Genomic DNA, 16,399 nt, shown 5'->3' with positions numbered 1-16,399 from the left:
GCCATTAAACTGCTCACTGGTCTGGTTCAGGACAAATAAGCGAACTATCACAAAACAAAGGTGTGAACCAAGAGTATATAAACATTGGAAGTGATTTATTTTTGTAAATTCAGTTATTAGTATTATGTGTTGTGTGCTGTATGTAATTGTTGTGTGAAGTAGCTTGTTCAGGACAGCAATAAAAACAAAAAATACATTTTTATTTCTTTAAATCAATATTTTTTAGATTCTGAAAGGCATTTGTAAACTGATGACCAACTCAACTATAAATTTCATTGGTGTGAATGGATGAGGGTAGGGTGTTACATTTGACAAAGTAAATTATTTCTTAAATGTTGCCTTCTCCTTTGTTGTTTTCTGTTGTTGCTCCGCAAATGAATATTGTACTGCTTTTCTTCGCCTTCCTGTGATCACCGTATGGCTATTAGCCCAACATCTATCAGTTTCTGAATTTTCTGAGCGATGACAGGGTTCTTTAGATGACTAGAAAGGCAGAAAACAAATAAGGGTAAACAGGTTGGTTGATTAATTAATGTCAATATCATTTTAGTACTGCCTTTTGTATTTTGTAAAAGCTGATTTTTAACATATAATTGATTTGAAGCAATTTGTTTTAGAGTTATATACTTTGCCTTTATTTTTTTACACCACTACATAATTATACACAATATTCAAACATTTTAGATTTATGTAAGATTGTGTCATACTCGCTGAGGGCCTGTGGATCTTTCTGCATCTGCTCCAAGATCATGCGCATGGCAGGATCACTCATGATCTGCTGCACCTCTGGGTCAGACATAGCCCTTCGTTTTACATCCTCAGGGCTGTCGTTACGCATCGTCTGGCTCATCATACAACGCTGCAGACCCTCAGTGGCCTCCTGCAGGGTGGAGTAGGAAAACCAGTTAGTGAAACCAGCTAAATCTACCCGAGTGTTTTCCCCAACAGGGCAGTACTAACACACCTTCGAGTTGGAGTCGAGCTCAAGCGCTTTCTGATACACATCGATTGCTTTTGAGAAGTCCTTCATCGCCTCCAGTGCTGCTCCCTTGCGTGTGTAACCCTTTACTAAAAATAAGAAATGATAAGGTAGAAAAACGTGTGCCAAGACAACACTGACTTCAACAAAATGTATAGAACTTACTGAAGTTAGGGTCCAGTTTGATGCACTCCTCACAATCCTGAAAAACAGGGTAATTGTTAACATAGTTTAGGATTAGGGCTATAACAATCTCAGATAAATTCTTAAAAATAATACAATTACACATGGTCCTCAGCAGTTTAATGTTCTTGTGTTGTGCCATGTGCGTTGTTACTGAGATGCATTGAGAAAATGAAAGCGTTGTGTGATCACAAAAAAAAACTCATTTTAAAAAACAGCTTATCTGTTGTAAGCAAATCATACTAATAACTTGAGAGCCCCAGGCTTGATTGTTAGTTTTTTACATGTTATTTTCATGTTCTGTGCATCACTTCAAGATCACGTTTATTTGTTTGTTAAAGTGAGCAGAGCATTTACACACTCAGAAACATAGTGATAGTCTTTCAGCATTATATCTTAATTTCTTGTACAGTTGTGGTCAAATAAATAGCGAAAACAAAAAGTATATACAAAAAGTGAATATTTTTGAATAGTTTTTCTTTAATCAAGTATGTGTTCTCATACACAGGAAGCCAACAAAAATATTATTCTGAGTGACTATAGTTCCATGTGTGTACTGAGCAGAAATTTAGGGGATTCACTCCCGCAATTTTGCATGTTGGTGCTTTCAAAAATAAAATGAAAGAAACCTTCCAGAAACTCTAGTGCAACTGAAGACACATTTTATATCTTAAATTTTCTAAATCTCAATGACTTATGAAGATGATGCTGTGATTTTATTTAGTCTCTAAAATGCTTAATGTTTTTTACTTTCCTCTTTCAAGCACCCATTCAGTCTATTGTGCCCATTCAGTCTATTGTCTGTAATGCCTTGTTTAGCAAACTGGCTCATTAATGTTCTGTTAAATAAAATGTAACAATCTCACTATGAAAAAATTAAAGCACAGTGAGACATCTCACCTCATTATTATGAACATTAATGATGTGCTCTGAATGCGCTTTAAAAAAAGGATGTGTTATAAAATGCTTCGCTGATGTTTGCTATTGGATATTGATGTATTTTAGGTTAACTTGAACAACTATTTCTCTGTTGCACTTTATTTAGCTACTTTTCAAAAGGCGGGCAAGTGCGAACCAGGGTTTTCATCGAGCTGAGCTAATAACTGCTGACCTCCAGCAACCCACCCTAAACACGCCTCTTTGGACCAAACATCGCACAAACCTGCCTACTTCAGCGGGAACAGACAGACAGGACAGGAGAAGCTGGAAAGAGAAATCTAAGGTGGCTGTTTGTTTCTTTCTTTTAGTGTTCGTTTTGTAAAAGACAAGACAGAAAAGCAAGCAAAGTAAGACGACGGAGGTTCAGCTGTGTGTTTATGTAAAACACTTAAGAGCGTGAAGAATCGTTCTGCTAAAGTTCATGCAGCAGCAATACTTGTAAGAAACTGCTACAAGTATAAATGATTTGAAATAAGTTTTCGGTGTTCCCTTGCTTCGCTAACTTTGTCTAAAAGTTAGGACAAAACGTTCTCATAACGTTATTTTAATCAACATTAATCAATACATTCTCGTGATGTTGAGAAAAAAACGTTCTTGGACTGTCCTTGTGACGTTATTCATACTTGATGAATGTTCTCATAATGATGAGACAAAACGTTCTTTTGATTATTTTTGTTTTTGGCACTTAAATGAATTCAGGTGACATTCCCCTCCCAGATAGCCTAGCAAACTGACATTGATTCAATGTCAATTTTTGGTTATAAACTTCAGTATCGTTCGTCAATCAGATTTCGATGTTAAATCAACGTTCTACACATATTGTGTAGGTTTTGAAATGTTCTTACATCATAATCTTGTAATTTATCGTCGTGTTAGCACACGGCCTGTCTGACGTGAGCTGCAGGTAAACTCTGAGGTAAATGTTAAAGCCGTTTTAGTTAAAACTGCAATATGCAGCATCGATCACGTGTAAAACTATATAATTTTCTAAAATTTAAGGTGGAAGTGATCTCTTGTCCTAGTCTTTTGGGGTTGGTTTCCCTGAGGGTTGCTGCAGCAGTATCAATGAGGGGAGTCGTAATCTGGCGGGGAGTCAACATTCGGCATGGTGCGTGACATAAGCAACGTAGCTATAAACGGAGCGCTGATCGTATATATCAGTATTTAAACACACTTTTTAGTAAGAAGTTGCTAAATTGTTGCTATAATAGCTGGTGTCAGTAAGCACACTATTTAGCGTTTAAAAGAAATGACGCACTGTCACTTGCAGCCGAGCCAACCCAAATAGACAAGAACAATGTAAGTGATCGCTTCCATTGGTGGAAAAAACTTTGATCATAGTCCTCATGTGATTATTTGGGTGTCTCTGACATGAATACACAAATTATGCATTTAAAAACACTGTAAGAGTAACTGTGTGTGCGAGGGAAACCCGCTTATGGCAGCTTCATGAACATGAAGCACGTGAGCTAAAGGAGCACACAGATTGTAGTGATGCTTTTAAGTTATTCACCACTGTCTTTATGTTGCCAGGTCTTTTGTTTGTACCTGAAACTTAAGGCACCACTTCAGGTCAGTTGTAAGTAAAGAGTTATCAAGTAATTATTAAAGAGCAGTACACAGTCAGTAATGAAATAATAACAAATTGCAAATAGAACAGGTACAAATTATGTAAACAATGTGTTTTTATGTAGGTGCAAAGGCGTTATATAAAGGGGTCATATGACACGGCTAAAACAAACATTATCGCTTGTTTGCATCTCCTTGTTTGCATCGCTTGTTTGCATGTTTGCATCTCCTCTTTGCCCAGCCTCTCTGAAACCTGTGGATATTTTACAAAGTGTGTGCTATGATTGGCCAGTTAACCAGTGGGTAGTGATTGGTCGAATACTGCAAGCGTTGACTGAAATGTAACGCCTCTTACCATATTTGGAACATCAGGTTCCAAAGCAATTGTACTGACAGGTACGCCCACCTTACTTGCGTATACATTTGGGTGGTCTTAGTCAAATCATACCACGAACTGACGTAGATTTGTGGGGGTGTGGTTACGAGGCGTTTCAGGCAGGTCTGGATGAGTATTCGCTTTCAGATAGAATTCACCTTTTGTTCTGACACTTTAATTTTTGCAATTTTACTAATCGTCTAATACATGCATGGGCAACTTATAACACCCAAAAGACACAGAAAAACACGTATTCGCACCATATGACCCTTTTAAGCATTGATCAATTCAGTAAACTAGTGAAAAAAACATTGAAGAGCGGTCACTGTAGTGTTTCTGTGAGACCCAGCTGAAGACATCAAGAGATCAAGAGGCCTGGACAGACGTTGACCTGCAGAACACCACACTGAGCAGCCTTGTGTTACCATTTCGGATAAAGCATGTCACAAAACAAACATAAATGCAGCTCCGCTTCTTTAATTACTGAACACATCGTTTTCAATGACTGTGCGTGCACCCCACAAACGACTCGTCTTGTCGAACACAACGTTTTCCTGTATGCTCACTCGCGTCTTTGATAACTGTGCACATGGTTTTGTTTGACTGTACAGCTCCTGCTGCCATTAAATTTCATTATACGTGTTTCATATTGTCATTTATATACATACTGATCAACCTGTATGGACTACAAAATAAATAAACTGCTGTTGTTATGTACGTAGGAGGGTTAGATTATTTAATGTACAGGTCATTTCAAGAGTGATTAACAGTGATGGAAAATACTTATTTTCATGCATGTTAAAAATGTGGAAAGCATTCACTGCATCTCACCCTTTCATGGCTGCATTATTATTTGTAAAGTAGAGTTTATGGAATGTGTGCATACATGGTTACAAGTATGACAGTTAACATTTAAAAACAACATTTTATTTATTTTGTTTAATATTTTATTAATTTAGGGAAGCGAGCTACATTCTTAGCCCTCATCTGATTATTTGGTTGTTATTGATAGTGTAAAAACATCAACTTTAAAGCACACGTGATTGATGGATTAGTATTACTCAATGTCACGTACTACCTTACAGACAGCAACACTTCATTCAATTAAAGTAATAGTTAAAAAAATATTTAATTTAAATGGAACCGGGAATCGTTAGGCAAAACCAGAACCGGAATATGTCTTACAATACCCAACCCTAATGACAACTGCCATGTTATTAAAGGGATAGTTCACCCAAAAGCTTTTTGTCATCTACTCACCCTCATGACATTTCAAACCTGTATGACTTACTTTTTTCAGCAGAACACAGAAGAAGATATTTTGAATAATGTTGGTAACGGAAAACTGTTGGTCCCCACTGACTTGGCACTTTTTGTGTTTCCATAGAGTAGAAGTCAATGGGCACCAACGGTGTTGTGTTACAAACATTCTTCAAAATATATTGCAAAAGAAAGGCATACAGGTTTAAAATGACAAGAGGGTGAGTAAATGATGACAGAATTTTCATTTTTGGGTGAACTATCCCTTTAAATTCAAACGGAGCACCTGTGACAGTGGAATTTGTAGTTATAAAGTCACACATGTGTATCAGTAAATTGAAGTTTTTGTTATGAGCTGCAGTTTTCTATATTTACTTTGTTACAACACAACATTTTTACCTTTTCAGGTTCTTTATTGGAGGTACACAAATCCTGTTGTTTCTGATTTACTACACACACGTGCCTTCAGCCTAGTGCCTCTTGCCTAATCACAGCCATGCTGATATAGTGCCATATATTGCATTAATGTGTGACAATCCATGAAGCAAATGTTTTTAAGAAAAACTTGACAAATTATTTGTAACAATTTAACTGTTAATCTGTGAAAATTCTTACTGTCAGTTAATGGGCCAATGTTAGCATCCTTACCTAGAAACACCTGCTATGATTTTCTTACCTGTGTTAAAGTTAATAACATCTATTTACAATCTACAATCTGTCTATTTACTTTACAGATGGAGCATAAAGAGACCACCATGGACCACAGCTCTAGTTTTTCCGCACCCACACTCACATTCAGATAAGAATTCTCACTGATTAAATGTTCATATGAAAGTCTGTTACGTTTTGGTGGTCATGTTATAATTCATTGTCATAAATCTAAATATTCATCTTTTACATTTTATACCATTTTACCAAACTGTTAATGAGTTTTTTGAACGCTTTTATAATTCAAATACCCGTTGATTGCACATGTAACTGTTGTATACTTTTTTGTACCTGGAATGATGTTAATAAACAATGTTGAACGAGAACGTTGCAGCACTGCTCATCTTAAAATAACATTTTAATAACCTAATCTAAACTTTTTTGTTCCAAATAAAGTTCGCAGAACATTGTATTTTCAGTAAAATGTAAGTGGAAAGAATGTTTTAGGAACATTACGCTGACCATAAATGAACGTTCCAGCAAAGTAAGGCAAACTGGACTTTTACACGTTCTTGTAATGTTCCAAATAAACATTCTCAGAACGTTGGATTTAAAAAAACATTTTTGGAACATTTTAAATCACGTTCCCACAACCAAAACATAATGTTTGGAAAACATACATTTGTTAGCTGGGTTGTGTCATATACCCAGTTTTTATTCAATTGGTATTACATTCGACAATATAAAATCAATAAGCAATCGTTGTTAACCATACAAGTCATTACCAGATTAAAGTGGTCACCTACCTAATACGCCAACAAACAATCTACACAGTATTTGTAAAGTCAAAACTAGTCAGCTCTGCTTACGTTTATTTTGTTTTAATGCAGGTGCATAAGGGTCTGTATTAGAGCTGCACGATTCTGTATAAAATGAGAATCCTGATTTTCTTGCTTAAAATAAAGATCCCGATTCTCAAGAACTTTTTTATTTTAAAGATTTACAACCCCTGAACATTAAGGTTATCAAACAATATGGCAATAAAATAAGACATAATAATACTCTTGGCTTCAATCAAATTTAAAGAAATGTAATAAACAAAAATTTGGTTGGAGAGGTTGATGGGTATGGTGTTGCATTGAATAATGTTGCTTTACTTGACGTTTGTTTTGACTGCTTGCTGGTACTTTGTGATTGAGTTTTTTTTTCTGTACCATCTCATCATACTGTAGTATATGATGACGTTTGAGGTGTTTAGCAGATTGGTGGTGTTACTCGTTGGTGCAGAAACAATGGCTAAACATTGCTTGTAGTATATGGTTTGCTGAGTAGTATATCATCTGGTTTGAATCCGAAAAAAGCCCACACTCTGGAATAAGATCCTCTTTTAGGTAATAAAACAACGTCAGGGTTCTTGTCAGACGTACCTGCGCATTGCTCTGCCTCACTCATTCTCTTTAGTTTCTGTTTCTTTCTAACTTCTTGGCGAAAGCATTCGCTGTACCGGTGGCACTAACCCGAGCACATCTATCTGGCTTGCGCAATACCCGATGTGACGTCAAGACGTCATCACGGCCGCTGTGAGTGATTGCATGTTATCTCGAGAACTGCCGAGACTGCGTCTTTCCTCTCCTTGGAAATAGAATTAGCTGAATCATTGAAATGCTGGATTAAGATCGTTTGGGGGTCGAATCGAGATCGCGATCTTTTAACGGTTAATCGTGCAGCTCTAGTCTGTATGGTTTGTTATATTACCAGATCTTTGACGATGTAAAAAATATTTACACTCGTTTTTCTAATACAACCTTTGCCTCACAGATTTAAACTGGTGGACATGACAGAAAATCAAAAGGTTTATGTCAGACAGTTATTAAAATAATATGCCCATCAGTAATAGCTGTCAATATCAATAGCTGTCTGATAGTGGAACAGGACATTATAAGCATTTAACTAAAGGTGACTATCGCGGACAATCATTAAAGAATGTGAAGTTTCTTAATGAATACTTAAAGTCTTTAAATAACCTACTGTTTGTAACTATTTTCACTATTTATAACTACCCTGTAGCAACAAAGACAATAGCCAGGGGTGCACATAAGTTTTTCTATCTGGTTCTCAAGAGAGCACCTGGAGATTCAGTTTGGTGCTCACATTGCACATTAGAGGTGGGCGGACTGGCCAAAAATCTATTTCACGGAATGAGTAATTTTATTTCACGGTAACGATATATTTCATGAAACAATCTCCAATTATAAGTCTATATTTTATACCTCATTTTTCTTAGATTGATTTAACTAATTTATTTATTACAGTTCATTTAAATGCTCACCATAGTTAAAATGTAGGCAAGTTATGAAAATGTACTAAAGATATCAAATTAAGTTCTGATAATCAGATGTATTATTTATTCATATTTATCTTCTGGCTATATCATATGTATACAGTAGGAAGATAGACAACATATATAACAATAAAGTATGAATATGCACAAACAATGAGAGTACAGTATGACTAGTGTTATAAACCGGTGTTCATGGGGTCTTACTGTAGGTCTCTATAGCTCTTCACTCTCTATTAGATGAGCAATTTTAGAGTATTGCGACTCTGTCTTTAGGTTTGTTTATTCTCGGGCTTGTTTTTGCACTGCAAGTCTCTGGTGACTCCTCACGCGTCTCCCAAAACTGGAGGTAGAAGCGCGTCACATCAAAGCGCGAGCATCAGCAAGCATCATCGCGCATTTCAACGCAAGTTTCACCTTGGCTCGCCTGAAGTTAAACTTTATAAAACTATTAACACTTTCAAAACAACCTGACTTCTGAAATACGTGTTGAGAATGAGCTTTTTTAAATGCTGGCGCAGATCCCTCTTACGGTTGACATTTTATTCCGTCGTAACGGAATATTCCGTCATTCCGCCCAGCCCTATTGCACATAGTGTGACAAATTATATTTACCTATTAAAAATAAAAGTAAAAAGTAGTTACTTTTTAATGAACAATAAACAAAATAATAAAGTGGGATAATACTATATTTGTATTACTTTAAAGTACACTTAAAATACAATGATAATGTATTTCTTCTTGCTTTTCTTTTTACATTAGTAAATATTAATTTTCAACACCAATTTTGAAACCTAAAACGACAACCTTTTTGGTTATTGTTATAACAAACGAGATATCAGTCGTTTTAGCAGCATTCAGTACAAACGGAAATCTTATCCAGTATTATATTTAGTCAGTCTAAAACAGTGATTGTGCATCAAAAGGTTTCATGTCAGTACGCAAATGAGCGTTCTAAACTTATTTACAGAGCGCATTTTTAATTTTGGTCGCGCATGCGCACCTACGCATCACTTATGTGCATCCCTGACAATAGCAAAGTATTTGTTTACATATTAAGTTTGCATCAGTGCTGGTAATTCTTCACTCTGAATTTAATATGCAGTTGTATGCGCCTCTTTAAATAGCAAAACATGCATCTTTTCGCTGCACAGTTGCTCTGACTCTAAGCTCTACCTTTGACTTTAACCACTCCTCATGCCCCAGCTGGCCTGCCTTGACCCAAGGTTTTCGGCAAGCCAAAAAACCCTGTCAGTTGGCCCTGAGTAAGCCCTGGCAAGACACGAGATTTGCAAATAAAAAATATTTACAAATTTATTTGAATGGCATTTATTTGTAGATCGCTTTCTGCACATATGTGGATCGCTTTCTGCGCATTTGTGGATCGCTTTCTGCGCATTTGTGGATCGCTTTCTGCGCATTTGTGAATCGCTTTCTGCGCATTTGTGAATCGCTGCACGTATTTGTGGATCAGTGCACGCATTTGTGGATCAGTGCTCGCATTTGTGGATGGCTCTCTGTGCATTTGTGGATTTTGAAACATTTCTAACGTCAAGACGTGCACACAATCCACAAATAGGTGGACTCCCCCCACTATCTACGCAAGCCAATCGGGTAACTTCCGCTTTCGTTGTCCAATAGGGCACGTTCTAACTTCAGTCAATCACGTTTTGCTCTGCACTAAGATTCAGGGAGCTAACATGGCGGCTAGTGGCGGTCTAAAATGCGTGATATACTAAGAAATGCGAATGGCCTCTTCTTTATACTACTCAGTAATGATTGTTTGTGTTTATATGCATTGTCCATATGTTAGTAACAAACGACTGAAACGTTTATACTTGATAACAGCGTGCACGGACTGGGGTGGACAATCCCGGTGACTGGGGGTTGATTTGGTCTGCTGCAAGCCAGCCGTTTTATTGTCTTTATGTATCAAAGTGATAAATTCCGATTTTGGCATTCGATAAAATATAATCTGTTTCCCCGATACTGCATGGGTAAGCAGCTAGTTTGCGCCGGACACTCAGCGCGTGCCTCCTTTCAATGTGTGCAACGTTTGCATTGCAATGCGCTGCAGCTGTTGGCGTACTACCAGTATATGATGGCAGAATTAACGTGGAGGAAATCATCAGCACTGTGAATTTTTATGTCATTCATAATTCAAAATAAAACGTAATTTATTCAGTCATCTCTGTTTATCCCATTCCTGAATGATCTCTGCTGTGGTTTAACTGTTCTGTATACTGTCTAACTCTTGCCACAACAAAGGATGTCGATCCTTTGACTATGATCTTGTGCACACAATACAGTACATTCTCAAATTCACACAGCAACCCCAAAAGTAAACGACGTAGGCCTAGTAAAATTTGTGTTTTCGAACCTTACCATAGTAAATATTGGTATACAACTGCAGATAATCAATTTACTGTAGTTAATAATGAGGGCTGTGGCAGTGCTCTTAGTATAGCGTGTTATAGGAAATACATCTCCATTTTTCCTTGTGCTAAATAAATCAATATTGTTGGGTTATAATTATGTATATATTGCTGCCTTTTAAATGACACACAGGACAGCTTTAAATTACTGTTTATTTCATTTATTTATTGGCAAATAAAAAAACAACAGGGGCAATAAGAACGCAAGGGAGGCAACACAACTTTTCTCTTCGATGAAAAAAGTATGAAGCAAAATATAAAATTGCCAAATAAAAATGAATTGAAGCTAAATGAACAAATTAATGGGTTCTCCATACAAATGCACAAATGGCATTGGATATTACATGGCATTTCAGTAAAGCCCTTTTCATACAGAGATCCCGGAAAATATGCGGAAGATGTGTCCCGGGAGGACGGGATCGGTTGATTTTGGTTCACACTGCCAGTGATTTTCTGGAACCTGTGCGTACGTTCACACACATCCTAAAGACATGTGACGTGTAATGTACTGTAATGTAGTCGGGAACGTAGCGCTGCCACGGTGAAGGAATTTTCCTTGCGGTGATATTGGCTATTTTATAGTTCAATAGCACGGTTTGCTATATTATAACCGCATTCTTTCTATATTTAGTGCCAAATAGGCCTAAAAAGCTCCTAAATGGGGTTATTATATAGCATACATTGTTGGTTTTTAAATTATCAATTTAAAACAAAATACGCAAGTACTTTTTATGTAGCCTGTTTAGGCTATTGGTAAATGCAGAACACTGAAGAATGAGACGCAAGAACCAAGGCATAGCCCAACCAGCTGAAGTTAAATATAAGAAAAATATGAATATATGAAAACAAAAGCAAATTGTTTGGCTTGTATGGCTTGTGCAAATTATAACAGAACGATGCGCAGTTTTAATTTAAAAAAATGGTCAGTAGCCTGTTTTTACTACTTTAACTGCAATACAAAAGGCAATTATTTTGTTTTACATGTTTTTGTTTAGAAAAAACAAGCATGCTCAGGTAGGGTCAAATCAGTCTGTTAATAAAAAAATCGCTCCTCCACGTCGTGTACATCAAGAGACGTACAAGACTTGTTTTAAAGGTTGCTAAGCGATCAAGTTTATTAAAGTTCTCTACCATTGTAACTTTGTGTTGATCGATGAAGTTATTTAAAACTTGCTGCATTTAGAGGCGACATATTCTCTCTCAATTTCAGTTTACATGCTCGGGACACATACAAACACTCGAGACCTCCGAAGACTACAGCGGATATTTCGGACTGTTGAGCGAATCACTGGTTCTACCCTTCCCACTGCAAGAACGGTACTCATCCAGAGTGAGCGAATAAAAGGGCTCGCAAAATCTCTCTGGACCCCTCACACCCAGCACACTCTCTCTTTGAACTGCTGCCGACTGGTCTGCGCTACAGAGCACTGAGAACCAAAACAGCCAAATAAAGTTTCTTCCCTCAGGTTATCTACCCCATGAACAGTTAAATGTTCTCCCCACTGTTCAATAAATATGTGCAATACTAAACTACTCACTTATACTCATATTTATTTATTATACATATGTTACTGATTTAATATATCATACAGCTATCCCATTCCCTTACACAATTTGTATAAAGCACCTTATAACTTGTATATATGTAGCACATGCATACAATATAGCATCCGCTGCTCTTTTGACATATATTGTTTTTTTTCATATTGTCTATTACATATTTATTTTTATATATTTTGTTACCTGTGTCTTGTCACTTTCAACTATGTGCAATGGCAGCTTCTGTCACTAAGACAAATTCCTCGTGCATAGAGCACATTTGGGCAATAAAGCCCCTTCTGATTCTGATGCATGTTCTATGTGTTATTATGGGAAACTTTATATGAGCTGTTCATATGTGACCCTGGACAACAAAACCAGTCTTAAGTAGCACGGGAACATTGTTAGTAATCGGCAAAAATACAGGGTATGGGTAAAAATTACAGATTTTTCTTTTTGCCAAAAATCATTAGGATATTAAGTAAAGATCATGTTCCATGAAGATATTTTATAAATTTCCTACTGTATATGTATAAAAACTTTATTTTTGTGAGTGGATGGCCTGCTACAGTGCCTCAGATTAACAACTTCAAAGGCGATTTTCTCAATATTTTTATCTTTTTGCACCCGCAGATTCCAGATTTGTAAATAGTTGTTGTTACGCCAGATAGTGTCCTATCCTAACAAACCATATATCAATAGAAAGCTTATTTCTTCAGCTTTCAGATGATGTAAAAATATCAATTTCGAAAAATTGACCCTTAAGACTGGTTTTGTCGTCCAGGGTCACATATGATAGTAAATGTATTATACTACTACAGTATTTCTATGTGGGGAATTGTGGACAGAATTGTCCCACATGGTCATCTTGCAATATAGCCTACTTACGCTGCTACCACTATAAAGACAACGCTTACTATTGTTGATGTTATGGGTAGTGTTTCTTACAGTGATCATTTTTGTCATGGCAAAGAGTTAGAGACAGTAGCCTATACAGAACAGTTTAGCCACAGCAGCAGAGATCTTTCAGGAATGGGATAAACAGAGATGACTGATTAAATTACGTTTTATTTTGAATATGAATGACATAGAAATTCACAGTGCTGATGATTTCCTCCACGTTAATTCTGCCATCATATACTGGTAGTACGCCAACAGCTGCAGTGCAATGCAAACGATGCGCACCTTGAAAGGAGGCACGCGCTGAGTGTCCGGCGCAAACTAGCTGCTTACCCATGCAGTATCGGGGAAACAGATTATATCTTATCGAATGCCAAAATCGGAATTTATCACTTTGATACATAAAGACAATAAAACGGCTGGCTTGCAGCAGACCAAATCAGTCCCCAGTCACAGGGATTGTCCACCCCAGTCCGTGCACGCTGTTATCAAGTATAAACGTTTCAGTCGTTTGTTACTAACATATGGACAATGCATATAAACACAAACAATCATTACTGAGTAGTATAAAGAAGAGGCCATTCGCATTTTTTAGTATATCACGCATTTTAGACCGCCACTAGCCATGTTAGCTCCCTGAATCTTAGTGCAGAGCAAAACGTGATTGGCTGAAGTTAGAACATGCCCTATTGGACAACGAAAGCGGAAGTTACCCGATTGGCTTGCGTAGATAGTGGGCGGAGTCCACCTATTTGTGGATTGTGTGCACGTCTTGACGTTAGAAATGTTTCAAAATCCACAAATGCACAGAGAGCCATCCACAAATGCGTGCACTGATCCAAATGCGTGCAATGACTCACAAATGCACAGAAAACGATCCACAAATGTGCAGAAAGCGATCCACAAATGTGCAGAAAGCGATCTACAAATAAATGCCATTAAAATAAATTTGTAAATATTTTTTATTTGCAAATCTCATTGTATTTATTTGTGAATTCCATTTCTTTTTGTGGAACGTCTAACATATATTTATGGTTCACTTTTTGAGCATATGTGGATTTAAAAAAATGTTTGTGAAACTCTCTATATTTATTTGCGGATCAGTTTATTTATTCAGAATATTGCAACAATTCTGATCCCATATGTCGCACCAAAGGACAAAATATAAAACTGTATAGTTGTTCCAAAAAAGTTAAATATTTGAACAATTCTGAGGCTAAGGAGGTTGTCCGAGTACGGTTCCCTAAAAACAACTTGGGCCCTAATAACAACTGTTCGACTGTGTGAACATAAAAAGAACTTGGTCCTTTTTCATTTCGTCCACCTCTTGGTCCATTTATAGGGGCCTGAATTTGGTTTTCTTAAAGAGGACCCTAGTGTGAAAACACCCTAAAACTTAGCATGTGCACATGGGGCTAAAGCAGGGGTCTTCAACTACTTTTCTTTGAGGGCCGGATTCCAAAAGTATAAATAGGATGCGGGCCAGTTTTTTCCCATATCATAATTTCTTCTGTTATTTTGTATTTCCTTTATTTATTGCATTTTGTTGATGTTACTTACAGGTCATATATTAAAACATGCACACAAATATTGCATCCAGTATATACATTTTCATGATATTTAATTAAAAGGGATATTGTCTTTTAATTGTATTTCATATTCCCTAATATGTTGAATGAAATTGCTGTTAATTTACTCACCCACAGTCCCCCAGTACTTCCAAGATGTGGGTGGTATTGTTTTTTTTCCAATAAGATATGAAGATATTGAATTAATGAAAGTCAAATAAAAAAGTCAAAAACGCTAATAGATTCAGCACAAAAGTAATCCCTGCCCCTTGACGTTAAACTGACGTCTAATAAAGCGAATCAATCGATCTGTGCAAGAAACTGAACGCCATTATCGAATCTCCGGGTGAATGCCAATCGCATTCATGTGCCCCACGCACGTATAAGGGCAGATCGTTTGAAGTGCAAGTTCTGGAAGGAGATGAACAGCTGCTTTCATAAACAAAGCTGTTTAAATCATACATAATGAATGCACTAATAAAAACAGCATTGTTATTTCCTTATCTGAGACAATAGTTCACGTGGTGTAGTACAGTACTTTTCCTGCAGTTACTTTCAAGGGCACAAGACGCGTTTTGGATCACGACCTATCGCGTGCGCAAACCAACTGCCTGTGGATTGCCGATTATAACATAATCGTTTATAATTATAACACACCGATCAAATCGCTTTATAAGACGTCAATCGTTATGAGCCGTGGGAATTACTTTCATATTGAATGTAACAGCGTTTTGAACTTTCAAAGCGTCTCAGGGTGCGAATTTCTTAAAGCACACCATTCTCAAAGTCTCTCCACTTATTTGAAATGTTAAGGCGGGTCAGGTAAAGATGATTGGCGGGCCGCATTTGGCTCGCGGGCCGCCAGTTGACTAGCCCTGGGCTAAAGTAACATGAGCTTGAATGGAATCGTTTAACTAATTAAGAACTTATTTAGTTGTGCATGGATTTGCCTGATTTAAAACCAGGAAACGGTGTCACACTGGAGGTTTTTAGTGATAAATATATCAAGCTTTTAGAAATATGCATGGATAAAAATGGGCTATTTGCTCAAACAGACAGTTGTACAATTATGCCTGAGGCATTTATTAACAATGTTAGCTTTTCATTATTATTTTTTTAAAGTTATAATTTACTGAACCATGCTTTAGACAGTCACACCACAGCACAATTTAGAGATTCGGCTCAAATAAGCATGCAAGAAAAAGAAATGTTTAATCATTTACTGCATTTTTATCTTGTGTGACAGTAAAAATGCCATGTCATGTCAACAACCCATGTTATGGGATTCCAAAAGTGACAATATTAAAAAAAAATAATAATAAATCCATGAAGAAATGTAAAAAAGCAAAAATAAATTAGTATTTATACTTTTATTTCCTTATTTATGGGTAATTATATATTTTTTCACGCTTATTTATTTTTTCATTTATTTATTTATACATTTATTTATTTCCACTTTTATTTATTTCCACATTTATTCATGTATATATGTATTTATTCCTACATTTGTTTATTTTTACATTTACACACCACAAGGTGTCCCTGTGGCCTCAAAGCTTCAGCACCGCCGCTCTGAGATCGATTGCTAATGTCTGAGGTGAAACACGCCCCCACTCATTAGCATACAGACAAAGAAATACATAAATAAATAAATGTAGAAATAAA

General features: G+C 36.6%; 1 protein-coding gene across 1 annotated transcript in view; it reads right to left on the bottom strand.

Moving 5' to 3' along the window:
* Window positions 1-410: 410 nt before the first annotated feature.
* The window catches only part of stip1 (stress-induced phosphoprotein 1), a 75,906-nt gene continuing 59,917 nt past the window's right edge, over window positions 411-16,399 (bottom strand). The window contains exons 10-13 of the mRNA XM_057325295.1: window positions 1,145-1,181; window positions 965-1,068; window positions 708-880; window positions 411-483 (exon numbers count right to left, since the gene is read on the bottom strand). Of these exons, the coding sequence (XP_057181278.1) occupies window positions 411-483; window positions 708-880; window positions 965-1,068; window positions 1,145-1,181 (387 nt within the window). The remainder of the gene's footprint in view (window positions 484-707; window positions 881-964; window positions 1,069-1,144; window positions 1,182-16,399) is intronic.

This window comes from Triplophysa rosa, linkage group LG2 (genome assembly GCF_024868665.1).
Source record: "Triplophysa rosa linkage group LG2, Trosa_1v2, whole genome shotgun sequence".
NCBI lineage: Eukaryota > Metazoa > Chordata > Actinopteri > Cypriniformes > Nemacheilidae > Triplophysa > Triplophysa rosa.
The sequence above is the reverse complement of the archived record's forward strand: the minus strand, read 5'-3'. Positions and strand labels throughout refer to the sequence as shown.